Source organism: Acanthopagrus latus, chromosome 22 (assembly GCF_904848185.1).
Source record: "Acanthopagrus latus isolate v.2019 chromosome 22, fAcaLat1.1, whole genome shotgun sequence".
NCBI classification, from domain to species: Eukaryota; Metazoa; Chordata; class Actinopteri; order Spariformes; family Sparidae; genus Acanthopagrus; species Acanthopagrus latus.
Genome location: NC_051060.1, coordinates 25,625,154 through 25,650,910, shown reverse-complemented (window position 1 = coordinate 25,650,910; position 25,757 = coordinate 25,625,154). Strand labels below are relative to the sequence as shown.

At 45.9% G+C, this 25,757-nt stretch overlaps 4 protein-coding genes across 8 annotated transcripts in view; 3 read left to right on the top strand and 1 right to left on the bottom strand.

Moving 5' to 3' along the window:
- The window catches only part of LOC119012791 (activator of 90 kDa heat shock protein ATPase homolog 1-like), a 4,338-nt gene extending 3,989 nt beyond the window's left edge, over positions 1 to 349 (top strand). Inside the window, exon 10 of the transcript XR_005072587.1 lies at positions 225 to 349. The gene's annotated coding sequence lies outside the window, so the exon portion shown is untranslated. The remainder of the gene's footprint in view (positions 1 to 224) is intronic.
- brf1b (BRF1 RNA polymerase III transcription initiation factor subunit b) overlaps positions 1 to 25,757 on the bottom strand; it is a 27,051-nt gene extending 1,294 nt beyond the window's left edge. Inside the window, exons 1-18 of the mRNA XM_037086871.1 lie at positions 25,501 to 25,757; positions 24,890 to 25,100; positions 14,661 to 14,741; positions 14,153 to 14,326; positions 13,999 to 14,030; positions 13,846 to 13,918; positions 6,971 to 7,120; positions 6,408 to 6,501; positions 6,159 to 6,285; positions 6,027 to 6,066; positions 5,008 to 5,103; positions 4,627 to 4,929; positions 3,813 to 3,874; positions 3,534 to 3,615; positions 2,144 to 2,196; positions 1,472 to 1,761; positions 1,043 to 1,094; positions 244 to 436 (exon numbers count right to left, since the gene is read on the bottom strand). Coding sequence (XP_036942766.1) covers positions 244 to 436; positions 1,043 to 1,094; positions 1,472 to 1,761; positions 2,144 to 2,196; positions 3,534 to 3,615; positions 3,813 to 3,874; positions 4,627 to 4,929; positions 5,008 to 5,103; positions 6,027 to 6,066; positions 6,159 to 6,285; positions 6,408 to 6,501; positions 6,971 to 7,120; positions 13,846 to 13,918; positions 13,999 to 14,030; positions 14,153 to 14,326; positions 14,661 to 14,741; positions 24,890 to 25,073 — 2,086 coding nt within the window. The 5' untranslated portion in view covers positions 25,074 to 25,100; positions 25,501 to 25,757. The remainder of the gene's footprint in view (positions 1 to 243; positions 437 to 1,042; positions 1,095 to 1,471; positions 1,762 to 2,143; positions 2,197 to 3,533; positions 3,616 to 3,812; positions 3,875 to 4,626; positions 4,930 to 5,007; positions 5,104 to 6,026; positions 6,067 to 6,158; positions 6,286 to 6,407; positions 6,502 to 6,970; positions 7,121 to 13,845; positions 13,919 to 13,998; positions 14,031 to 14,152; positions 14,327 to 14,660; positions 14,742 to 24,889; positions 25,101 to 25,500) is intronic.
- Positions 9,176 to 13,525, top strand: LOC119012773 (BTB/POZ domain-containing protein 6-B-like). Its single transcript, XM_037086907.1, has 5 exons — positions 9,176 to 9,315; positions 10,238 to 10,502; positions 10,757 to 10,847; positions 11,132 to 11,250; positions 12,315 to 13,525. Exons 2-5 carry the CDS (start codon positions 10,300 to 10,302, stop codon positions 13,345 to 13,347), a joined length of 1,446 nt encoding a protein of 481 aa, XP_036942802.1. The 5' UTR covers positions 9,176 to 9,315; positions 10,238 to 10,299; the 3' UTR covers positions 13,348 to 13,525.
- On the top strand, positions 15,258 to 24,315 carry LOC119012736. Of its 5 annotated transcripts, none has more exons than XM_037086831.1 (20): positions 15,258 to 15,433; positions 15,520 to 15,578; positions 15,815 to 15,907; positions 16,053 to 16,180; positions 16,270 to 16,410; positions 16,497 to 16,574; positions 17,021 to 17,191; positions 17,774 to 17,870; positions 17,944 to 18,179; positions 18,310 to 18,475; positions 18,805 to 19,013; positions 19,685 to 19,802; positions 20,604 to 20,812; positions 21,172 to 21,289; positions 21,380 to 21,549; positions 21,617 to 21,714; positions 21,848 to 21,963; positions 22,040 to 22,375; positions 23,791 to 24,096; positions 24,232 to 24,315. In XM_037086831.1, the coding sequence occupies exons 1-20, from the start codon at positions 15,408 to 15,410 to the stop codon at positions 24,246 to 24,248; spliced, it is 2,892 nt and encodes a 963-aa protein (XP_036942726.1). In that variant the 5' UTR covers positions 15,258 to 15,407; the 3' UTR covers positions 24,249 to 24,315. The 5 variants fall into 5 exon arrangements, with proteins under 5 accessions (XP_036942726.1, XP_036942722.1, XP_036942724.1 ...); XM_037086827.1 differs by having other exon boundaries at positions 15,272 to 15,433; positions 22,040 to 23,488; XM_037086829.1 differs by having other exon boundaries at positions 15,273 to 15,433; positions 17,956 to 18,179; positions 22,040 to 23,488.

The following is a 25,757-nucleotide window of genomic DNA, read 5'->3' as shown; positions in this document are numbered from 1 at the left end:
GGCCCATGTCACACAAAAAAAACATGCTTTACCGCCGGTGGGCCTCCCGTCCAACCTACCACCGAGCTCAGCAAGTTTCCTGGGGAAACCCTGATAATATATAATATTTATGTTTCTGAGCACTTTGAATTCAACTGTGATACTTCTAAATAACTTCACTGATACTTCTGTATTGGAGTTTGAAGCCTGTTCAGTCCAGTGAATCTGTCTGTGTGTATTTTCAGAATAAAAGTCTGGGCTGACCTCCTACTAGCTGCAGGGCGCTGACACACTCCTCGTCTGCCTCCTCTTCCTCGTCCTCCTCCTCTTCCAGCACAGTGGGAGGAGCAGCGGGGGTGGAGCTGTCGTCTGGTTCAGGGTCAGGGGTCACCTCAGCGACAGCCTCTGTTGTTGTTGTTGTTGTTGTTTCTGTTGTCATGGTGACAGAGTTTTCTGCCTGAAGGGGAATCACATGCAGTTTAAATTAAAACAGACATATGTGTGTACTGCATGCTGTATACATATACTGTGTATATATATATATATATATATATATATATATATATATATATATATATATATATATATATATTTGTATATATATATATACACACACATATATATATATACACATATATATACACACACACTATATATATATATATATATATATATATATATATATATATATATATATATATATATATATATATATATATATATATATATGTATATATATGTGTATTTATATATATATATATATATATATATATATATATATATATATATATATATATATATATATATATATATATATATATACACACACATATATATATATATATACACATATATATACACACACACTATATATATATATATATATATATATATATATATATATATATATATATATATATATATATATATATATATACATACACACACACACACACACACACACACACACACACACACACACACACACACACACACACACACTGTATGTCTATATCTTTATCCATTTAACCGTGTGTATATGTCTACATATCTACACGTTCACCTGGACGGCTGTTTTCTTCTTCTTCGGTGTGGAGGATATCAGGAGGCGGACCCTGGAACAAGATCAATAATATCTTTTCATGTCCTGTATATTATTTATCTGATTATTTTTATGCATTGATCCATCATTTCATACAACTGAAGACTCCAGAACAGCAACTAGGCTGTAGTGAGATGTGATTGGTTCAATAACAATCAGTATTTGGAGTTTATTGATTGACTGAAGATGTAACTCCTGACAAACATTTGTTAATGTATAGATTATATGCTGATCATGAACAGTATATCATCTATTTATTACTGATTATAGATTACATATCACTGAAAACCAGTATTAAATCTATTATCTATTATTGATTATATAGAGATGATTACCCATACAGAATCAATGCATTATAGACTACAGATCAATATAGATGATTAACGGTACCTCTTCCCCATGATGCTGGCATTGGCTGCGAGGTCTCGGTTGGTGTCGCTGCTCTTCTTGCGGCGGCGGCGGCTGAGTCGTTTGCGGGTGGCGGTGTTGACGTCGGGGGGGTCGGAGGAGGCTCTGCTGGGACTGCTGCCCCCCCCACTTCCTGTCCCTCTGCTGTTCAGGTCTCTGAGGACTTCGTAGTTGATCTTACTGGAGATCTTCTTCTTCTCCAACATCCTCTCGATGGCCTCGCCCGCCGTCGATGCCTCAATCTGCTCCTTCTTCTTCTTCGACTTCTTCGGCTGCAGACAGACGGACGTCAATTAACTATCCAACTCACAACACGTCATTTAGACTGTGTCATCTAAACTTTTCACTTTTAATTAAAAGTGTATTTCCAGTAAAACTTTGTTCTGTTTTTTGGTATTTGAGATGATTAGACAAGTAACAACAGAGACGACTGATTACTGAGGACAGCACTCTGTACTCTCACAGGCCAGGAGGGAGGGAGTTTTCTCAGGAGGTTATCAGGAGGTTATCAGGAGGTTAACAGGAGGTTAACAGGAGGTTATCACAGACAGTAACATGAACAAAACAACAGTGAAGGTGAGTTAAAGGTTTTGCTCTGAATTATGTCACATAATCAACTCTATTCGGACGACAGTGTGAATCACCAGCGCTCACCTTCTCTTTATATGTCCCCTGTTCTTTCTCTTTCTTTATCCTCTCCTCTTTCTCTGTGAACACAAACACACAATAGTCAATCAATAACATGGATTCTTAAATAGATACTGTATGTACATCAGTCATGTTTATGATATTGATGTTGATATTGATCAAGAACAGAGTTATAAACTGTCAGAATAAATCAGTGATGATATTCTGTAGGGCTGTAACGATACACCAAACTCACGATTTGGTTTGTATCACGATTTCTGACCCATGGTTTGATACAAACCTCTTTTTTTTTTTTTTTAAATTAAACATTTTATAGATGTAACACTAATATTTTTTGTAATAACTTCTGTATATGATACTCCTCTGATAGTTTTGGGAAACTGAACCAGTTTGAATAGATCAGTCAGCTGTGCGTATGGGCGTGTCAGATGGTCTGTTAACTGCACAGGTCCTTCACTCAAGTTAATAATGAGAAATGTGCCACAAAGCAACGTTACATGACCAAACTAAGGTAACGTAGTAACTGTCTTTGATGATGAGGAAAAAAAATACCGCAGGTGTACGTGGAGAAGCGTCCGTCCTGCTGTCTGACCTCCTGTCTGTCCTCCTATCTGACCTCCTGTCTGTCCTACCAAATCTTCGTCACATTTCTGCCCGAAAAAACAGCGTCTGTCACTGGCACAAAAGGTTAACTCACCAAGCGTTTGTGATGAAAACAAATCGCCGCGACGGTCAACCCTCTTGACGAGACTTCAGTAAACTTTCTCCCAGAAAACAGCCTCCGTCCTCGCAAGTGACTCTGGGACAGAGGCTGTTTACTGATGGCGATTATGTAATCATGTAATTTACAGCGAAAAACGTAAGTCACTTTCCAGGCTGTTTGGTGGGTCAGGATCTCAGTCACGACACATTAAAACAGCATCCATATGATTAAAAAAGTATCCGCTGCTTTAGATTGACAAGGGAAACACCTTGAAGACACCCCGACGTCATCATCATGACGTGGTCCGTCACGCCTCGTTAGGAGCCGCAGCACCGGCTCTCTATGTGAATTACACAGCCGTTCATCTTTACTCCAGCGGTGCTTCGCTCTGAGTGAACAGCCAACGGCGGAGAATTGGCGAACCACCGCTGTGGTGTTAATGTGGCGTCTCTGTGTGAAAGGGGCTACTTATTATTACTCATAGTTCTGGATCTGGACTGGAAGCTGTGTCGGGATTCTGCCCTCTCACACCACGAGACCGTTCGTGGATCTGAGTGTCACGATTTCAGTTTTGATACGTGTGTCGTTACAGCCCTCATATTCTGCAACATGGACACCCAAAATGTTGGAAACAGCAGCTGAGTGATTGATTGGTGTTGGGCTGCTGCTGCTGATGATGATGATGAAGTCTACCTTTCTGCTCTTCCAGGTATTCTGCATTCTGTTTCATCCACAGCTCCGTCTTCACCTCCACCTCCCTCTCATTCAGGATGTACTGCAGCACAGAGGAACCAATCAGAGTCAAGTTCTGATCAATCAGCAGGTTTGTACGTACAGCATGTATCTCATTATCTTCTCTGACAGATACATTTATATTGTCAGAGAGATTTGGCTTTAACTCAATTTTGATTAAATATGAAGGATCTGTGTTTATCTTGGATCAATGCAGTTGTGATTGATTGATAAACTAACCTTATCAATCTCCTGATCATCGATGCCGTCCAGGTCGAGCTCTCCACCCTCTGACTGCTCATCTGTGAACACACAGCAGAGCCTCAGAATTTAGATTCTCTGCCCGACCCTGACCTGACCCGGACCACGGCCTGGCCGGGTCGATATTTCCCACCATTATCCTCGGGTCGGGTCGGGCTGGGTCAGGTCGGGTCGGGGCCTTGATCAAGCATTTGTGTGTGTGTGTTTTTTTTAATAACTCAAAATTCTATATTTTTTAGACTATATTTCCAGCTAGAAAACACGCAGCTCTCTTTTGCAGTTGCTGTTTGAGTTTGTGTGGCTGTGTGGTGTTACACCTGATGGTGGTGTTACACCTGATAATGGTGTTACACCTGATAATGGTGTTACACCTGATAATGGTGTTTCACCTGATAATGGTGTTACACCTGATGGTGGTGTTACACCTGATGGTGGTGTTACACCTGATAGTGGTGTTACACCTGATGGTGGTGTTACACCTGATAGTGGTGTTACACCTGATGGTGGTGTTACACCTGATAATGGTGTTACACCTGAGTGTCCTCATGATGAAAACATGATTCATCATTCCCCGAGATGCAAGAAGAAAGCAAAATATCGTCAGTTATAACAGCCCTTGTATTAAAAAAATGTCGGGCTCATAATTACAGTTAATGTGTCGGGCCGGGCCGGGCTCAGACACAACGTTCACGGGCTCGGGTCAGGACGGCTTAATTTTTTTGGGCCCGATCTAAGCTCTACACAGAATAAACACACCTGTCCAAGTGAGCTAAGTGGGTGTTTCTCTTCTTACCATCTGGTTTCTCGCTCGTCTCTGACTCATCACAGGTCGGTTGGAGGAGGCTGGTGGCGTTCGGCAGCTTTCCCAGGATGACAGCTAGAGGGGCGGCCTGACGCTGAGAGCCTTCCCCGTCCTTCTCTGACCCTGGCTCTTTATTGCTGTCATCTTTCTTCTTGCCCCGCCCCTCTTCCTCCTGGATCACCTGACACAGGAAGTCCTGAGTCAGTTGTTGAGTGGCAACTCTGAGCTCACTGTCTTCAACTTCTGGCTCCTCGGGGTCAGAGGTCAAGGACAAAACCTCTGCGTCCTCTGGGTCTGAAAACCAAGAATTAAAGACTTGTTAAATGTTCTTGTTTCCATGGAGATGTTAGACTGACTGACTCAGGATCAGACCGATTTCTTTGGCGTAGGCGGCGTAGATTCCCCTCAGTTTGGGTCGACTCTTCTCCAGCTCGGTCTCAATCTCGTCCTTGTAGCAGCTGATCTCTCCTAATGGGACAAGATGAAATAAAAAAAATATGATCTAACAGTTCCCCCAGTGTCCTTGTTAGTGTCCTTAAAGTGAAACTCACACCAAAATTCAACCAAGCCTTTTTTGTGAATGTATGTGAGTCAAACATTCCATGTTATGTCTCATTCTGAGATCGACTCTTCTCCACTGGCAGGACGGCAGCGAGCGGAACAAGCTACTGCTAACATGAGTTGTTCAGAAACTTTGTTTTTAGTGACTCTGTGTACACAAACAATGTTGTCAGTGCTGGTGTTCATGTGTAGAGACCCTGGTGATGCTACCAGCAAAGTTTCATGTTGTGTCAAGATTTCTTACTGTTTTAAAAATAGAGATTTTCATGTTATCGTAAAAGTGCCCGTAGCACTCCCATTGAAAATGAGTTTGACCTGAAACGAAAATACGGTAGACATTAAAAGTGTAATTAAGTTTTTACATGAAGGTTTGACTCATATACATTCACAAAAAAAGCTGAGGTTGCATTTTGGCAAGAGTTTCACTTTAAGAGTTCCCCAGTGTCCTTATTTTTATAAATCATAATCATGTTTATTTATTATTAGTTTAACGTCTTTCAACGTGTCTTAAACAATTTCAACTTGTTATAATGTACTTAGGAATTCCACTACTGTCTTTCATAGTGTGTTAAATAAACAATGAAGTGTTCCCTCTGAAGTGTCCTACATGTTCCCTCTGAAGTGTCCTACATGTTCCCTCTGAAGTGTCCTACATGATCCCTCTGAAGTGTCCTACATGTTCCCTCTGAAGTGTCCTACATGTTCCCTCTGAAGTGTCCTACATGTTCCCTCTGAAGTGTCCTACATGTTCCCTCTGAAGTGTCCTACATGATCCTTCTGGTTCCCTCTGAAGTGGGATGATTGTGATGAAACGATTGTTGTGGACTGACCTTCGACATCATCCAGCTTCCTGGCGAGCTCCTGTTCCAGCTGCAGAAGAAGAAGACAATAAAGATGATTGGTTTGGTCATTGACAGCAGGTTAACTGTTGTCAGCAGCCAGTCAGAGATGGATGGATGTACCTGCTGCATTTTTGCTTTGTGCTGTCCAGCGATGAAGGAGGGTGGATCACATTCCTGCTCCAGATCTACTCTCATGAACTCATCGATGGTCAGCTGACTGGTGGGCGTGTCCTCAAACTCTGTTAATCTGAAGAGAGGACACTGTAATCCACTGAGACTAAAAGTGATCTACTCTATTGCCATTTACTGTGATCTCTGGTAATCTTCTGTGATCTCTGGTAATCTGCTGTGATGTAGTAGAGCTCTCACCTCTTCCTCAGAGTCGTCTGGCAGACTTTGACCACACTGATTACATCCTTCACTGTGCGACGAAACTTATGCATTCGAGCAGCCACCAGGAGAGCTGAGGAGAGAGGAGGAGGGGAAAGAGGGGGAGAGAGGAGGAGAGGAGGAGAGAGGAGGAGGGGAAAGAGGAGGAGAGGAGGAGAGAGGAGGAGAGAGGAGGAGGGGAAAGAGGGGGAGAGAGGAGGAGAGGAGGAGAGAGGAGGAGGGGAGAGAGGAGGAGAGGAGGAGGGAGGAGGAGGGGCGAGGAGGAGGAGAGAGGAGGAGGGGAGAGGAGGAGGGGAGAGAGGAGGAGAGAGGAGGAGGGGAGAGGAAGAGAGAGGAGGAGGGGAGAGAGGAGGAGAGAGGAGGAGGGGAAAGAGGAGGAGAGGAGGAGAGAGGAGGAGAGAGGAGGAGGGGAGAGGAGGAGGGGAGAGGAAGGGGAGGACAGAGGAGATAGGAGAGAGGAGAAGAAGTGGGAGCAGGAGAGTGAGGACAGAATATGGTTGTTGATGTTAGTTGTTGCCATGGAGATGGCGGCCATGCTGTACCTGCTCCACAGAGACCAGAGGGTCGGCGTCCCGTGTGCATCCAGTCCCTCTTCATCCTCTGAACAAGACGAAGAGCCGTCATGGAAACCTCATGAGTCTTCACCCCGAACTCCAACATATGAGCGAACCGAGGGATGTACAGGCAAGGATCTGAGGAGGAGGAGGAGGAGGAGGAGGAGGAGGAGAGTGAGTGAGTGAGTGAGGAGGAGAGTGAAGAGGAGGAGAGTGAGTGAGTGTGTGAGGAGGAGGAAGAGGAGGAGGAGGAGAGTGAGGAGGATGAGGAGGAGGAGAGTGAGGAGGAAGAGGAGGAGAGTGAGGAGGAAGAGAGTGAGGAGGAAGAGGAGGAGAGTGAGGAGGAAGAGGAGGAGGAGGAAGAGGAGGAGGAGGAGAGTGAGGAGGAAGAGAAGGAGGAGGAGAGTGAGTGAGTGAGTGAGGAGGAGAGTGAAGAGGAGGAGAGTGAGTGAGTGAGTGAGGAGGAGGAAGAGGAGGAGGAGGAGAGTGAGGAGGAAGAGGAGGAGGAGAGTGAGGAGGAAGAGGAGGAGGAGAGTGAGGAGGAAGAGGAGGAGAGTGAGGAGGAAGAGGAGGAGGAAGAGAGTGAGGAGGAAGAGGAGGAGAGTGAGGAGGAAGAGGAGGAGGAGGAAGAGGAGGAGGAGGAGAGTGAGGAGGAAGAGAAGGAGGAGGAGAGTGAGGAGGAAGAGGAGGAGGAGAGTGAGGAGGAAGAAGAGGAGGAGGAGGAGAGTGAGGAGGAAGAGGAGAGTGAGGAGGAAGAGGAGGAGGAGGAGAGTGAGGAGGAAGAGGAGGAGGAGAGTGAGGAGGATGAAGAGGAGGAGAGTGAGGAGGAAGAGAAGGAGGAGGAGAGTGATGAGGAAGAGTAGGAGGAGGAGAGGGAGGAGGATGAGGAGGAGTAGGAGTTTGAGGAGGAAGAGGATGAGGAGAGTGAGGAGGATGAGGAGGAAGAGGAGGAGTGTGAGGAGTATGAGGAGGAGGAGGAGAGTGAGGAGGAAGAGTAGGAGGAGGAGAGTGAGGAGGAAGAGAAGGAGGAGGAAGAGGAGGAGAAGGAGAGAGAGGAGGAAGAGGAGGAGGAGGAGAGTGAGGAGGAAGAGGAGGAAGAGAAGGAGGAGGAGAGTGAAGAGGAAGAGGAGGAGGAGGAGAGTGAGGAGGAGGAGGAGAGTGAGGAGGAAGAGGAGAGTGAGGAGGAAGAGGAGGCAGAGGAGGAGGAGGAGAGAGAGGAGGAAGAGGAGGAAGAGGAGAGTGAGGAGGAAGAGGAGGAAGAGGAGAGTGAGGAGGAAGAGGAGGCAGAGGAGAGTGAGGAGGAAGAGGAGGCCGAGGAGGAGGAGGAGAGAGAGGAGGAAGAGGAGGAAGAGGAGAGTGAGGAGGAAGAGGAGAGTGAGGAGGAAGAGGAGGCAGAGGAGGAGGAGAGTGAGGAGGAGGAGGAGAGTGAGGAGGAGGAGGAGAGTGAGGAGGAAGAGGAGAGTGAGGAGGAAGAGGAGGAAGAGGAGAGTGAGGAGGAAGAGGAGGAGGAGGAGAGTGAGGAGGAAGAGGAGGAGGAGGAGAGTGAGGAGGAAGAGGAGGAGGAGAGTGAGGAGGAGGAGGAGAGTGAGGAGGAAGATGAGAGTGAGGAGGAAGAGGAGGCAGAGGAGGAGGAGGAGAGTGAGGAGGAAGAGGAGGAAGAGGAGAGTGAGGAGGAAGAGGAGGCAGAGGAGGAGGAGGAGAGTGAGGAGGAGGAGGAGAGTGAGGAGGAAGATGAGAGTGAGGAGGAAGAGGAGGCAGAGGAGGAGGAGGAGAGTGAGGAGGAAGAGGAGGAGGAGAGTGAGGAGGAGGAGGAGAGTGAGGAGGAAGATGAGAGTGAGGAGGAAGAGGAGGCAGAGGAGGAGGAGGAGAGTGAGGAGGAAGAGGAGGAAGAGGAGAGTGAGGAGGAAGAGGAGGCAGAGGAGGAGGAGGAGAGTGAGGAGGAAGAGGAGGCAGAGGAGAGTGAGGAGGAAGAGGAGGCAGAGGAGGAGGAGGAGAGAGGCTTTATTTACAGTAACAGTCCAGTGCGCTGCCATATAAACTGATATGAACTCAGTCCATGTATGAAAGCTTTCTTTGTGTTGCTGAATAAACATCGTGTGATGTATAACTTGGATCTGTATGTTGACATTCCGCGTGTAAGAACCCGGGACTCGGTTCGGTGTGAAGCTGTTACTTAAACGGCGCTCTGTCGCCATCTTGTGGAGGAGCTTGGTGCAGGCAGATGTAGCAGCAGCAGTCGGATCTAAAATGGCGCCCGGAGAAACAAACAGGAGCTGCCGACGGAGCGGGCCGAACGGTACCAGCAGAACGAGCCACCGCCGGGACCCTGACAGGTACAACACACACACACACCGCCGCTCGGTGCTCTCTCAGTGTTCCGGTCCATGCGGGTGTTGAACGGGACCTGCGTGATCCGTGTCGGTGAGTTCATGATGACTGACACCAGCACCGACTGTGTCAGCTGTGCGCAGCGGCAGACTGAGCGGTGCTCACACCGAACTGACCGGGCGATGATAACAGCATTGATTCGATCCGCACCGTCCTCAGGTCAGATGGACGATGGTTGACTGACTGAAGTAGAACCAGGTCACAAATTCTGACCGAGGACAGTCGCGTCTGAGACCTGAACACAATCTGCACCAGGAGGGTCTGAAACCAGCAGGTTGTTGTCACACAGACACAAACATGGCTGAACTGACCTCTGAATACTTCCTGTTCATTTATGGATCACATGGTGACCACTGGCCCCAGTACAGACCCTCACCTGAGGGCCTCTCCACACCCTCACCTGTCCCCTGGGGGCCTATGTTGACCCTCACTCAGGGTCAAAGTTCACCTGATGTCTGGACAAAAAGTATAATAATGTAAACATCTTTATTGCATTATAACACGTTTCCAGGAAGAAAACCCCCCAAAGACGTCCCAGTTCAACCCTCCGTCAGATGAATGACATGATTGATGATATTATTCTCTGTATTGAGGTTGACATCAGAATAATTGTTGTTGTGTTTTGTTGACTTTATGGCCACAGAGTCTTTTCATTATTTAATTTTTTTTATTAAATTGAATCTTTTTGTTTTTGACATCTGAACATTTTTTCTGTTTCCTGACAAGTTAGCGGAGACAAACTGGCTGCTGTTCATGTAAATAATGTTTAATATCAGATTTACATCATGACATCTTGAGTATTTATCTGTCCAGTGTGCAGGATTTTAATCTGGATTAGACTCAGATTAATCTGTGACTCTCTGACAGGAAGTCATCATGCTGTGAGCTCGTGACCTCGCTGGCTCTGTGAGGAGGAGCAGGAGGAGGAGATGGCGGCTGAACTGTTCCCCACCAGCCTCCCCCTCAGTAACGAGGTGGAGGTGAAGAAGAGTTTCATCCAGCCGAGCGAGCCGGAGCTGCTGGCCAGTAACCACGACAACGACGACGGAGCTGCCGTCCAACCCAACACCAACAACAACGACAGAGAGGAGAGAGACGGCTGGCAGGAAACACAGCCCACACTAAGAGAGAGGTCAGCACTGTACTCTGCTCTGATTGGACAGCAGGGACATCACACTCTGCTCTGATTGGACAGCACTAATCCTTCAGTGTGTCTTCAGTCATATCAGTGTTTTGCAGAGGGAAACAAATACATGATATGTGACGACTAATGGATGTAAAAATGTAATTTCATTATGTAAAATAATCTGAGTCACTGCTCTGAGGACGACGACAGATTTATGATTTGTGACATTAACTTATTAATAATGACTTGTTGTTTTTCAGAAACGCCCTGATGTTCAACAATGAGCAGATGGCTGACGTTCACTTCATCGTCGGCCCGCCAGGAGACACTCAGAGAGTTCCTGCTCATAAGGTACAAAGACTCACCTGCACTGAACCATGACTCACATTTTCTATTCTTCACTAACTGTAAAGTAGCTTACATCATGTTAAAGTTATCTAATAGTCAATGTTTCATCAACAGCCTGAAGAATGTTTGCTCTCATTATAGATCCTAGACAGAAACATGATCATGATCAGCAGGTCAGGCAGTCAGCCAATCCCCAGCCATCACTGTCATGTGACTGTTTTTGACCTGTGGATCCATTTCCTGACTGCTGTCTGACTCCTGATTGGTTCTTTGTCTTGGTGCTGCAGTACGTCCTGGCAGTGGGCAGCTCCGTGTTTGGAGCTATGTTTTATGGAGATCTTGCTGAGGGACAATCTGAGATTCACATCCCCGACGTGGAGCCGGCTGCCTTCCTCATACTGTTAAAGTGAGTTCAGTGTGTAGACGAGTTCATGTCCAGAGTTCATCTTCTTCTAGAATAACAACCAAACAACCAGAAAATACAACCAGAACCACCAGAAGCAATCTGATTTTAAATGTTTTAAATATTAAACTCTCTGATCAGGACACAGTCAGGATGTTCTGAGGAGGTCTGAACAGACCTACCTGTTGTATCTTACACTGTTTTGCTGATTGGACCCTTATTTGTTAACTGGGGTTTATCACTGCACCACCTGAGCTGCTCCTCTAGTTAACCCAGTGCTGTTTTTCCACCAGCACTTTCGGCCATGCCGAGTTAAACCAGGCTGCGCTGATTTGCTTTCCCAACACTAGTTTTACTGCCGACCTGGCACTGGACCTGCTCTGGAGTAGGGCCAAGCCGGGCCCACCAGCCTCCAGGTGGGCTGTGGTGATGTCTCGCAACTGCAGCAAAACCCGGAAAGCTGAGAGAAAGAGCTTTTAAAAGTCTGTGTGTTCAGCTCTCAGTACTTTTGTAGCGTCTAACAATCTCTCTAGTTTCTCTTTCTTTCAAACATCTGCTGTGTTTCACTGTTACATGTGCTCACTCTCAGCTGGTTAAGGAGTCGTGTTTAGTGACTGCTAGTGAAAACACGTTTCCTGTAATGCTGCTTCATAAAAGCTTTAAATAACTAAATTATGGGGGGATCTCATTATGAAGAAGTTGCAGGAAATTAAACATGTTTGTAACTGGATTAGCGGAGCCACTTTGTTAGCAGGGATTCTTCAATAGCACTGCAGGGAATCCGTGCTGAGCCAGCGTGTAGAGCCATGCCGGCAGATGTGATAGAAAAGCTACACTGCAGTGTCTGAGGAAGGCTCAGGCTTCTAGGTTGAGGTCTCAGTGGTTTGTTTAGGAGTTCTAGGGTCCATTAAGAACTTGTTAAGAACTTGTTTCTGACAGAGGGCTTCAGTGGTCCTTGATAAAATCAATAAGTGTCTTCAGTGTTGTTTGTGTGAAATATATATTTATCTGTAGGTTGTCTCTCAGGTCCATCACGTGTCCTCATGCTGCTGTCTGCTCTGTCTCAGGTACATGTACAGTGATGAGATCGAGTTGGATGCTGATACTGTGCTCGCTACGCTGTATGCTGCTAAAAAATACATTGTTCCTGCTCTGGCGAAAGCCTGCGTCACCTTCCTGGAGACGAGTCTGGAGGCAAAGAACGCCTGTGTCCTGCTGTCTCAGAGCCGGCTTTTTGAGGAGCCGGAGCTGACGCAGCGCTGCTGGGAGGTGATTGATGCTCAGGCCGAACTCGCTCTGCGGTCAGAAGGATTCTGTGAGATTGACCTGCCCACGCTGGAGATCATCCTGCAGAGAGAATCACTCAACATCAGTGAGATCCTGATCTTCCAGGCGGTGCTGAGCTGGGCAGCAGCTGAATGTCGACGCCGGGGCCTGGTTGTGACCCCCAGAAACCAGCGGCTGGTGTTGGGTAAGGCTCTGTACCTGGTCCGGATTCCCTCCATGACGCTGCAGGAGTTTGCAGACGGGGCGGCGCAGTCGGACGTCCTTACGCTGAAAGAGACTCATGATGTCTTCTTGTGGTTCACTGCCTCAAAAAAACCCAGGCTGGAGTTCCCTCTAATGAAGCGGGCCGGCCTGGCACCACAGAGGTGCCACCGCTTCCAGTCCTCAGCCTACCGCAGCAACCAATGGCGCTACAGGGGGCGCTGCGACAGCATCCAGTTTGCAGTGGACCGACGGATCTTCATAGCTGGACTTGGTCTCTACGGATCAAGTGGCGGGAAGGCCGAGTACAGTGTGAAGATTGAACTGAAGAGGCAGGGAACCGTTCTGGCCCAGAACTTTACCAAGTTCCTGTCAGATGGATCAAGCAGCACCTTTCCTGTGTGGTTTGAACACCCAGTCCAGGTGGAACAGGACACCTTCTACACGGTCAGCACAGTCCTGGATGGGAACGAGCTGAGCTACTTTGGTCAGGAGGGGATGACCGAAGTGCAGTGTGGGAAAGTGACCTTCCAGTTCCAGTGCTCATCAGACAGTACCAACGGAACAGGTGTGCAAGGGGGGCAGATCCCTGAACTGGTCTTCTACTGCTGAGCCAGAACCTGATTGACTTAAGGTCTGCACATGTCAGCATGAGTTCCGAGCTCTGAGTGTGACCTGCAGGGCTGCTGCAGGGACCTGGAAACTGATTGGCTGTTGTTGTAGAACTCCAATCGTATTGATTGTTTGTGCTTCTTATAAGAAATGAACATTAAAGTTGAAGTGAAACTAACATTGTGTTGCTGCAGGGGAGTGTTGGAGGGGAGTTTAATAAAGACAGCAGTTTGTGTCTCATGTTGTCAGTAAAGAGCAGGATGTTGCTGCCTGAGCCTCCAAAGCTGATGCAGTTTCAAATGTGTTTCTGTGAAAGAGTTTACTGCATAACTGCTTTCATGTGAATTTCATGGAATGACGATAAGACAAGATCAAATTTCCTGCAGGATTAATGAAGGATCATCTCATTTTAATACCTAATTAATTCAGACATGTTTAATTCTCTAACATTTCACAGTTAAAGTGCAGTTTTAAAGAAAGTGAGTCAACGATTCTCACCGATGGCAGGTGCGTTGATGCAGAGCTCACGAGCCAGCAGCAGGAAGGTTTTCCCCAGGATGTAAACGTTCACCTGTGAACATGAAACTAAAAGTTAAACTGCACAGAGTCCACTGAGAATCTGAGTCTCTGCAGGTCTGAGGTCAGTCATACCTGCAGCAGGTCACTCAGGTCCAGCAACATGTCTGACACACAGCTCAGGAAAACCAGCAGAACTTCTAGAGGTCAACGCTCACAATGAGGTCCAGACCGACATGTTAGAGATAAAAAACAGAATGACGGCGTGTGTAACTGGTTGCTAGGATACGTGGCGTCCCCTCAGTGCGACACACAAGGTAGAGGCACGCGGCGATGACGTGCTCCGTCTTGCGTCCTCGTGTCAGATGTTTACTGACGACCATCTTGAAGAAGTTGAAGGCCGTGTCCAAACAGTGCTGGTTCAACTGCAGCTGACTGCCCAGCTGCTGGATCTGACGCTTACCTGCAGACACACACAGGGTGAACTTTCTGTTCATTTACCAACAACCCTGTGTAGTAATCTGAGAGTGTAACATTGTCATCTGTGCGCTGTTTTCAGTTGAGTTTATGTTAAATGGAACACTATCATATTAACTGATGTATGAGTAACAGCATCACATTTACAACCAGGGTTGTAATAGATAAATACATAGACAGTTTCAGACCCTGGAAAACTTTATCAGCTGAGATGTCACCTGTGGGCCTACGTACAACGCACTGAGTCAGGTGGAACTTAACATGTTCATTGTCTTTGCTTTTGTTTCAACATGAACCAGACTGGTTAGATTGGAACTCACCACCCTGCAGGGTTTGGGCCCTGGACTCTTTCCCAACACTGGTGTGAAAACCAGAACCAAGAAGAGGAGCTTTGACTGGACCTACAGACAGACAGACAGACAGACAGGCAGACAGGCAGGCAGACAGGCAGACAGGCAGACAGACAGGCAGGCAGGCAGACAGACAGACAGGCAGGCAGACAGACAGGCAGGCAGGCAGGCAGACAGACAGACAGGCAGGCAGACAGACAGACAGGCAGACAGGCAGACAGGCAGGCAGGCAGGCAGGCAGGCAGACAGACAGACAGACAGACAGACAGACAGGCAGGCAGGCAGGCAGGCAGGCAGGCAGGCAGACAGACAGACAGACAGGCAGACAGACAGACAGGCAGACAGGCACAGAGAGAGACACAGAGAAACAGGGTTAATGTTAACAGGTCACATATAGGTTTGTACTGTTTATAGTCACACATCTCCTATTTCCTGTTATTTATTTACTTATAAAATAATAACCTGAAGTTTAAACATTGTCATGGTGACAGCTGGTGTCACTTCCTGTTAGCACACTGATGTAGTCATTGTTTTGTATACAACCTGTACATTAACTCTGGACCTGCTCTGAACCTCCAGATCTAATCATACTCAATTAGCTTCAGCTTTGACTGGCTCCTCTGTTACCATGACAACCAGGTGATTAGCTCACCTGGCTGCAGGGGAGAAGCTTTTCCTCCAGACAGAGAAGACAAAGGCTGTTTGTACATCATCAACATGAAAACTGCTGCTTTTATTCTTGGGTGAGTAAAACTCATCTGAACAGGTAAAACAACATCTCACCTCAACTTAACAGATAGAAACTGAACCTCATTACTTTTTTCCACAGACTCGTCTTCATCTACTTGGAGTTTACAGAAAAAATAACATCTGAGGGTCAGCTGGAAGGTAAACTGGTTTTACTGGTGGATCTGCAGGGTCTTTCTACTCGGTCTTTCCTGGTGGGTTTTACTGAGTTTGTACTGGTGGTTCTAGGTGTTGATTTGAAGGTTTTAAACCCGTTTGTTTTCTGAGGGTTTTTTAAAATGTTCTTCAAGGACACAAAACCCTTAACTTGAATCTGTTAATGTAAAACTTTTGAATGATCAGCTGTAGCAGATTCGAGGGATTTTCTGTTTTTTCAGGTTTTGATGACACTGTTGTGAAGTCGGCATGTCGAGATCGTTACCTGTGGATCCACGTGGCCTCAGGACAGGCGCCCCGCTTTGAGGCTGTAGGTCAGTTCTTCATGTCCACTAAATACAAACTGTCACTTTGGTAGTCCTCATTACCTGTAGCACAGCTGACCAAATGTCTACTTGTCCTGTAACATTTGTTTCCTGAACTGATGATGATGTTGCTCACTTGTCTGTCCTGATGTAGATGAAAATGGTGTCCACTCTATCAGCCATCAGCTTGCCTCACACTGCGGTTACACTATCAGCTCCTTCAAGATGGATGGATACACCACCTTCAAAGCTTCATACTATTCCTGCTTCACCTACAACCAGGTAGGTGAATATAACCTGCCACCAGGTGGCTCCAGTCTGTACGTTAAGAGTCCAAGCCGACTCAGCTCTGATGTGTTTTTGTTTTCCAGAACGACAAGGTGTTCACCTTCAAATTTAATGTGATGGTACTTGATGCCGGTGGCAGGTGGATCAGCTGGCCTGTTTCAGCAGTCTGTTCTGGTCTGAAGTGGACTCACAGAGAGATCATCTGTGAGGAGGACTACATGGAGGTCAGAACACCTGTTACTGTATCTGAACTGTCTTCTTACAGCTGATTGAACTGTCTTGAGATTGATGTTTTAATGACGGTGACCAGGTGAACGTGAACAAAGAGTCTTCATGTGGCGGTCAGCAGGGGAGCAGTGGACCATCGTGGCAGGCTGCTTTCGCTCGGGTAATGTCACATAAGCCCAAACAGCTCAACACTACTGATCTCTGAGGACCTCTGAAGTCCTTTTTTATTTTGGCTCCTGTTGATCCGATTCAGTCATATCACCCAATATGAAGAAATGTGCTCAGTGTTTGGGATGATGTGGTAAAGTTTGAATACTGGTTGTGGTGAAGTCCAGTTTCAAGGTCAGTCTTTAAAATTCCTTTCAGAGAGTTGAAGTAGTCAGTGTCTGAAATTGTTCTTGCTTCGAGGGTCTAGAGTTGCTTTTTCTGAAATGCCAGGCTTTGCTTGGACAAACTAGAGTTTGTAGAGAATCTAGCGTCTTTAAAAATCACCTACAAAAACTCTTTAATTTGGAAGTCCTTAGTTTGATGAACAAACAATGGCCAAGTTGTCCTGAGTACTTTTTGTTGTCGTAGTACTGCAGTGTTTCCCTTTGTGGTATTCAGGCTCAGAGGATGGCAAGTTCTGTCTGGCAGCTGATGGTCCTACAGAGTGACGGTCAGGTTTCCTCCATGTCCATCAGTGAAGCCCAGAGACAAGGCTACAGCCTGACCACCACCGCCCACAGGGTGGTGCTTCGATCGCAGTACAAACAGCCGCATGCCGAGCTGATAATGGTGGGTAAACACGGAGGGAGAAAAGGGCTACATGGCTTATGTCTAATAAAAAACACTTTCAAAGAAAAAGTTGGCCACAACTGATTTAAAGGAATGCATTGTTTATGTTTGCCCCCTTGCATTTTGTTTCTGTGGCTCAATCCGAATGTCCACCTGAACGTGCAGACTTCAGACAGGTGCAGCGCAGCGTGTTTACTGTCATGCTAAATGTAACCCGACTTCTAATCTAACCCTACCTATACTTAACTTGACTGATGGAGTGAGATTTTGTTAACAAAAATGGGGGGAAAAAGGTCTTCACCCCAGCTGGACTCTACTCACATCAACAGGAAGTCCACTTCAGGGCTCCTGTGGATTTGGAAAGTTTTCAGCACTTTCCTTCAATCTGTGGGTCTGCAGGTACAGGTAAGACATTTTGGATTCATCTTAGTTTTGTCAAACGGATGTTTCTGAGACTTCAGGGACTTGGAACATTTTTTTTTCACATCACATATTTTTTTTTTTAGAATATGCTACATTTATGTTCAGTGCTGAACATTGCGGCAGGGCTTTAACAAATTCAATTCTGATGTTTGCCATCAGGTGGATGGCGTCCCCATGGAGGTCATCCGGATTTCTCTGTTCTTGAAGCAGAAGCTGATGGTGGTGATGATCGATGTGTCCATGGCCTGCACAGTCAGTAAGTTCTACACAGACATACCTGAACAGGAAGCTGTTTCAGTCTGTAAATGGTATGGTGTGTGATTCTGTTGGTCTTGCCCCAGATTCCGGTTCTTTCAACGGTGCTCAGCTGCTCTGGGACATCCCCCGGGTTGTGACCCCCCTGATTGGGGAGGGGGCTGGGTTTGAAAGTCGAAGTGTAAGCCTGGGGGTAGAGGGGCTGCTGCTAGACGAACCCACCACTGCTGCCAGAGGATTCAGTGTAGTCCAACAAGGACATCTGATCCAGATCGGGGTTCCTTTTGGGGCAGAGGGTGGCTACAGGAAGGTAAAGTGAGTCGGGCCCAAACCTCAGACCAGGACGAGGTTTTGATGAACACTGATTCTTTTGTTATGAGCACACGACATTATGACCAACAGCAGATGCTACATGTTATCAAGTTTCTTCTTCTCTGCAGAGTTTGGTGGAGAACAACGTGTACAAGGAGATGTATGTGATCTTCCTGATGTACGAACATGTCTTCTCTCTTCTGTATGAGGATGGCAGCAGCATCGACACGAGACACCGAATGCTAAGAGTGCTCGATACACCACTGCTCTGCCGCCCACCCTTCAGCTTTGACCGTAAGTGAAGTCTCCCCCTTGGTTTGCGGACCAGCCACTGGACTTAGTCTGCCTTAGATTGGGGTTCATACCCAGCAAAAAGCTCCTGTCTTGAGTCGTACAAATAAAGATATTGATACACATTAGTCAGCGTCTCCTCGGTTAGGTTAAGGGGAACTTTAGAGTGCAGACCACTACTGTTCAAATGAAAAGTAAAAGTTCAAACTCTGAGCTGGGGTTAAACAGGGTACATGTATAGATTTCTTCAATGACTGAATCAAAATGCCTGCTGTGATGTTTCAGTTTCTGCTGTCGCGACATCTTCTATCATGACCTCTGTTTCTTTTTAGAAACGATGAGTGACGACCAGGTGTTCAGTGTCTACCTGGGAAATATTCCTGCTGATGTCCTATTGGAGGATGTGCAGATCAATGGGAAGCAGTTGATGATGTCAGAAGGTGTTGGGTGGGGCTACAGCATCAGTCCTATTGTCCACATCAACGGTAGTCGAGCGTATGAGCTACGGCTGCCGTTTGAGGACACCCTCGTCTATCGGATGGTGAGGTTCACACAGGATCACCTCCTCTGACCTTTTCAGTGATGGTGGTCATTGCTGTATTTGATGTACTTGTCCATGTTGTGTAATTTACACTACACCCACTCAACCAATGAGGAGAAACGGCACTGCCATGACCCTCAAAGTACCAAACTCATATTTGTACATAATTTGTTCTTGTTTATGTGCAGCAGTAACCAGGATTTAACCTGTGTGGTTTTTTTTTTTTGTAACTTTGGGCTGAGGTGAATCATCTCGGCGTGGCAGTGGTCCAATTTTCTCAGTATCTGTCCTACAAATGCCTTGTTTAGGACTAATTCAGGCCTGATTTGTGTTTTTAGCCTGAGTGTAGTTGTCACTGTTGCACTAGCACTAATGCCAGTGTACATGTCAACTAGGCCTTTATCATTGTTGTGATGTAACATTATTGTCAATTATGATCATGATGTAGAGCAGAACAGTGGAAACAAAGTGACTGTCAGTGTTTTTATAAACGTCTCTGAACATGTATTTCTGTACAGCTTTAATCCTGAAATTCATCACTACAGTCTTAAATGATATCTGCCTCATAAAAAGGCAGAAGTTTCCTTTTTTTAAAAGGTAATTTATATGGGAAGCACTCAAAGACATGTGTTTTTTTTTTTTTGTTTTTTTTTTTTTTTTTCTCTCAACAGTACCTGGGTCAAGGTGTGGTGCAGTACTCCATAGACATAAACTTCACTTTAACCATCATGCCCCAGAGAGCCTCCTACTACCATCACACATTCGTCACAGCACGAGTACTCAATACATGTGAGTACATTTACTTGTCTGCTCCACTCAAGTCTTAAAGGGATAGTTTGTGTTTTTTGAAGTGGGGTCATATAAAGTACATATCTATAGTCAATCTGTTCCCTACTGTAAAAGTAGAAGTAGAGAGCCGCTCTACTCTATAACAGCTCAAGTGTACGTTGTATAGGGAAAATTCACACCGCTTTACATTGCCATCAGACCGCCCTTTCTTTTGGCACTACATTTTCTCAACTGCAGAACCTCCATATCCCTACGCATTAGCGCAACTGGGCAACAGCTGATCTGTGAGTGGCAAAATACAGTGAGGGGCCCAGCTGCTGGACCAGAGGTTTACTTAAAAAAAAAAAAAAAAAAAAAACGAAACTTAACTCACCATATCCCTCCGAATAAGCACTCATGCGTAGGGATACGGGGGGTTCTGCGGTTGAGAAAATGTAGTGCCAAAAAGCGCGGTCTGACGGCGATGTAAAGCGGTGTGAATTTTCTCTATACACTTTAACAGTTATAGGTTTTTTTTTTTTAAGGTGAGCCTTGTTTTAGGAGGTTTATTTCTCTTTTTCGCTGGACTCCGTTCACTGTAGTACAAAGCTGAGTGTCTGGGCTGGAGCGGCTCTCTGCTTCTCCAAACTGAGGCTGCACTGATCGGTGATTACAGTAGGAAACAGATCGACTATAGATATGGACTTTATATGACTCCACTTCAAGAAACCCGAACTATCCCTTTTTAAAAGGATGTCACTGCTCTACGGTAACGTGATTCAGAACAGCCTTGTTTTCAAATGCAGACTTTATCCTTTAAAGTCCCTCCAGAGATCACTGCTCAGTGTTCAGATGGAGGACTCACCTTCAGCGTGGTCAGACCACCTCGAGCTGAGAGTCTCTGGGAGGTGGGCATCAACCATGAACCTCTGACATCACAGCTAGCGGACCAAAGAGGGTACCGCCTTTACAACGACACCCAGAGAACTACTCTGGAAGTCCCAGTGTTCTCCATCGGGTACAACTATGAAGTAAGAATCCACGACACATGGGGTCATCTGCTAAAAATTGTACCTCAATTTGTTACAGAGCCACAAATGTCAGTGTTTCTCCCAGTTCACTGAGTTACTGAAACTAAGTTTCTAGTCTACAGTGAGCTGACAGAGATGAAGGCATGAGGGAATCCATAATTGTCCTAATGTAGTTAATTTAAGAGCTGGGGTACCAGCGGTCATGTGTGGAGTAAAAGTTTGTACAACTTTAGCAGCAACAGCAGCTCACTTCTGTATGTTAGACACTGACTTAACAAGAGTAAAAAATATTCAATAGCCCTACAGTCAATACTCCATAAGAAGAGCACTCAATCTAACCTATGTCATCTTGTTTTCAGGACATCAACCTGTCAAACTTTTATGGAACATTTAAACTTGTTCTGAGAGACTCCAAAACTCTGGAGGTCCAGACGTCCACCTCCAAACGCTGCCTCTTCAAAACACAAGACATGATAGGTAACCTCGCCTCTACAGCCCTCACATTTACTATGATTGGTTGCCCCCCTGAGTCGGATACAACTCTAACATGTCTGTCTGTGGTGTCAGTCTGTTCTGCAGATGGGACCATGACGGTGGTGACTACTCCGACCTCCACCTGGCCTACACTGCAGCCTGAAGGAACCACTCTACTGGACCCCACCTGTGGACCCAAACAGACAGATGGAGCCAGAGTCCTGTTTGAGTTCAAGCTAGACTCATGTGGGACCAGAGCCATGGTACGAATCCAAAAAATGTGTAAATGTAAAGATGTGGTAAAGTTTAGTAACTGAGAACGTTTAACAGGTTGGGGAGTCGTACGTGGTCTATGAGAACGAGATCCTCCATGACAGACAGATGATCGCAGATGGACCAAACTTCATCTCCAGAGATTCTCAGTTCAAGTAAGGAGAACACACCTGAAAGAGCTCTTCGAGACCTGGTAGTTCCTGATTCTCAGTTAGAATCCTGCAATCAGTACCTAAAACAAATACTTGATCAATCATAAAAGACTTAAACATTCTGATTGTTGAACAGGTTGACGGTGAGGTGCTTCTATCCACTCAATGGACTCAACAGACTGTCTGTGGACAGGATCTTCAGCTCAGCTACTCCTGGATTTGGTTCTGTCAAAGTCTTCAAGAGCATTAAAGGTCAGTCAGAATTATTAATGATGCAAACTGAATTTGATTGGAATCATAGAATTTTAAAACCTTTTTCATTTTTCAGCAGGTCCAGCAAATGAACTCTCTACCAAAGACTGTTCATACCAGGTTTCTAGAATTGGTGACAAAACTCTGACTAACCAGATCCATGAGACCCCAGAAGCAGGGGGAATCCTGCCTCCCACAAGCCTCGGCACTCGGCCCAGACCTGGAACCAGCCATTTCATCACAGTGCCATCCAGACACAACAAGCTGACATACTCTTCCCAAAACCAACAACCTTTTCCAAACCTCAATCTCTCTCCTCCTCCTGAAGGTGTACCCGCTGGTACCCACCAATCCCATCCCAGTCATCTCATGTCCATGACCCAGGACCATCGTGAATCTGGATCTCCAACAGGTGACCATCTCCCCAGTTATCTTCCCAGACATGACCAGTCACCAGACATCAACTTCCACAGGTCAAACCTCAACACACCAAGCTTCAATGTTGAAGTGAGAGGAGAAAATCCAGAACTCACTAAGGCTGGGCCAGCACAGGGCTTCACTACCTCAAGCAGGAGTCCTGGTTCTGCTGTTGTTGGAGTGTTGCATGTGAACTCAGAAAGCTCCAGTCAGACTCTAACACTTCAGGGTCTGAACAATCTTGGTGATAATGTTGGCCAAAATAATATCATTAAGCCAGATCAAAACCTGCCGAACCTTCAAGTCAACCTTTCTCTTGGCATGCAGGAACTGACCCAACCACATGAGGCCAGTCTGGATTTTAGACTTTATGGATCCTCAGAAGGGAGGATGGAAATGACAAAACCTGAGGCGATACCAGGGTACCTGCCTCAAAGTGAGTATGACGCTTCTCAAACCTCTCTGCTTCAACCAGCCCTAAAGCCACCAGCTCACCACAGCAGAAAACTACTCCAGCCCGGTAGAGACCAGACATACGTCCCTGCTAATACCATCACATCCCATTATACGGTCTCCAACTTGTTTGAGGACACACGGGGATCTCTCATCACTGAACCAATGTCTACTGCAACCAGCCAAGTAGACCAAAACCTGGAGAGACCGGGGTCCATTGAGAGAAGGAACACTGAGACTGTTTATTCAAGGGTGAAGAATATCCGAGTCAAACCACTGTCCAAATTCTTTTTGTCTGTACAGCATCCCAACCAGAATACTTTTGTCCAACAACCAAACGTACAAATCTCCAGTCCCTCACAGTATGCCACTGCTTCAACAGCTGTCAGCAGGGGAGGGAGCCCCTGGGCATCCCAACAGCTTCCTGCACTGAGACATTCAAACATGAGACAGGAACATGTCCCAGAGAGAACTGGTGTGTTAACATCAACGTCGGAAAAAGGTGTTTATACTGTCAACGGTGACCAAACCGCAGCGATCCAACTCAGTGATCTGTCTCCAAACCAGCAGAAACCAGTCCAATCAGAGGCTAAGACAGGGAACAGTGGAGCTCAAAAACCTGTTTCTTCTCAGGGAAACATCCTTCAAGCAAAAGGTTGGGTTGAGAATCGGAAACCAAATATTATTCAGATATGAGACTGATTCTTAGGAGACTAGTGGAGCAGCAACATATTAAAGGCTTTCCCTCTCGCCTCTGCAGCAGTTACAGATTTAAGGTTTAGCTTTTAGTCTAGCTAGCTAAGCTCCATCAGGAATGGTACTTTCTCACAACTCAGAATCTGATTTTACACCAAAATCTGCTGGCTTTAAACAATGATCCTGATCACTGTGAGGTTGTGTGTGTGTGTGTGTCCAAGCTAAATCTTTCTCTACTTTTGTACTCATCCTCGACATCAGGACAGTCTCATTATGGAGTCAGAATTGTTCCTGGTCTGCCTGGAGGATTTAAAAATGATGAAGTTCAGACTAACTCCAGAGGAGGAACCGGCAGGAGATCCTCCCTGAACTTCACACCACATACTATCACAAACGCTGCTGTCAACATCAGAGACCATCTATCCAACAGTCCCACTGCAGGAGCAGCTGGCTTTGCTGGGTCCCACACAGATCCTGATAGTTCTGGTGGTTCAGAGCTCGACAGCCACACCACATCAGACTGCAGTGGTTCATATGGAGCCAGTGTTCACCGAGGCATCATGAGAGGTACTCAAGACAGATCTTTATACTCTTAACTACCGTTTTTCTGATCCTAAATAAGACTGAGTTAAAGGGTCTCAGGATGTCGGTTCACTGCCTGTTGTTGCTTCTGAGGGTGTAAACATGTTTTTGTCATCTTAGGTAAAGAGATCAGCTGATGAAGAACAGAAACTTGAATGAACAAACACAATCTCATTCAATAAAGCTTCAGTTTGTTTACATTCAGCTGTTTGGTGCTATGTTACTGCTCAGGTGAAAAGTGGGTGTATGCAGGAACCAACAGGTGTTCATAAATATCTGATTCATCGTTAAAATTATGTTTACTTCCTGCAGTCATCATCATACACATACATTTAGTCTATTACATAGAGAGGACACTGAATAAACCTGATGAAACACGAGCAGGACTACATTAATAATACTGATTACTTTAATCTCAACATTGGAGAGAAAATTAGAATAGAGTGTTTTCCTTGTGATGATCTGTGCTGGACAGAAAACATTTGCCATAAAATTGTTTTTCAGACTTTCAACAAATTGTTCTTGTATAAAAACAGAAACTTTGGACACATTTTGAAGAAAGAGTTTGAAGCTTTGTCTTATTCCAAAACTGTGAAGACCAAAAACCAAAACCCAACATATTCCATCAAAATATTTATCCGTACCAGACTCCATTCAGAAATATGACCATTTAGTGTTTCATTGCCAGCTGTAATCTGGTGCCAGAACAAATGTTGACCTCATCTTCTGGTAAACTACTTTCCACTGACTTCAGTTCAGTAGTGAATGTTTATCTCACCGTCAGCAGAGACAAACTGTCCCACAGCAGATGAAACTCCTCCACTTCCCTCCACAAACTGGACCTCGGAGACGATGATGTTGTCCTCGAGAACAGAACCACAGCTGGTGCACACCGCGCTGCCCCGGGCCTGATCCACGTCTATATCTGACCCCCCACAGGTCCGGCACACCCTGGAGCTCATGGTGGACCAGTTCTGAGGTCAACACACCTGCAGGGAGGGCAGAACTGTCAACACTGTGTTAACTGCAGCGGCTATTACAGCCATTAAATCTTCTGTGCAGCTGGTCAGTTTAATGAGGATACAGACTGACTCTCTGTCTCAACGAGCCACTGAGTTAATGATGATAATAATAAAAAAAAACCTAGTTGTTCAATTAAAAATAACTGTTGTGAAACTGTATTAAAGTAAATTCTGTGATTAATCGATCAACAGTAAATGACTGTTATCGCCATGTGTCCTGGGAAATAACAGTGAACGTCAACCTACAGCTCACTTAACAGATCGATTAAATGCAGTTTAAACCGCTGGTCTGAGACTGACGGTTTAACTGGTCCTTCAGCTTGAACCAGTTGATGCTGATTAAACTAACTGTGACTGATGAACTCACCGACAGCAGAAACCAGTCAACACACAACAGAGTCGGTCTGGCGGTTAGAAATAGGACGGAGCAGTTCGGGCGTCCAGTCTTATTTTTCCATCAGAACCCATTTTCTTCTTCTGTCATATCGACCCACGCACCACCATTAACTGTTTACTGAACCGGTTTAACGTTTCTATACTAATAATTGATCAGAGATTCTGATCGGTCTTTCGGAAGGTTTGTTTTCTTCCTATGGCGCGGCTCACTGACGTCACAGAATCCGG

Bases quoted from the DNA above. Each gene is read 5' to 3' on its own strand.
- LOC119012773 (XM_037086907.1), top strand. From the start codon at position 10,300: ATGGCGGCTGAACTGTTCCCCACCAGCCTCCCCCTCAGTAACGAGGTG. The intron at 10,848-11,131 runs GTACAAAGACTC...TTGGTGCTGCAG, and splicing joins AGAGAGTTCCTGCTCATAAG to TACGTCCTGGCAGTGGGCAG. The intron at 11,251-12,314 runs GTGAGTTCAGTG...GCTCTGTCTCAG, and splicing joins GCCTTCCTCATACTGTTAAA to GTACATGTACAGTGATGAGA.
- LOC119012736 (XM_037086827.1), top strand. From the start codon at position 15,408: ATGAAAACTGCTGCTTTTATTCTTGG. The intron at 16,411-16,496 runs GTCAGAACACCT...GACGGTGACCAG, and splicing joins GTGAGGAGGACTACATGGAG to GTGAACGTGAACAAAGAGTC. The intron at 20,813-21,171 runs GTAAGAATCCAC...TCTTGTTTTCAG, and splicing joins CCATCGGGTACAACTATGAA to GACATCAACCTGTCAAACTT.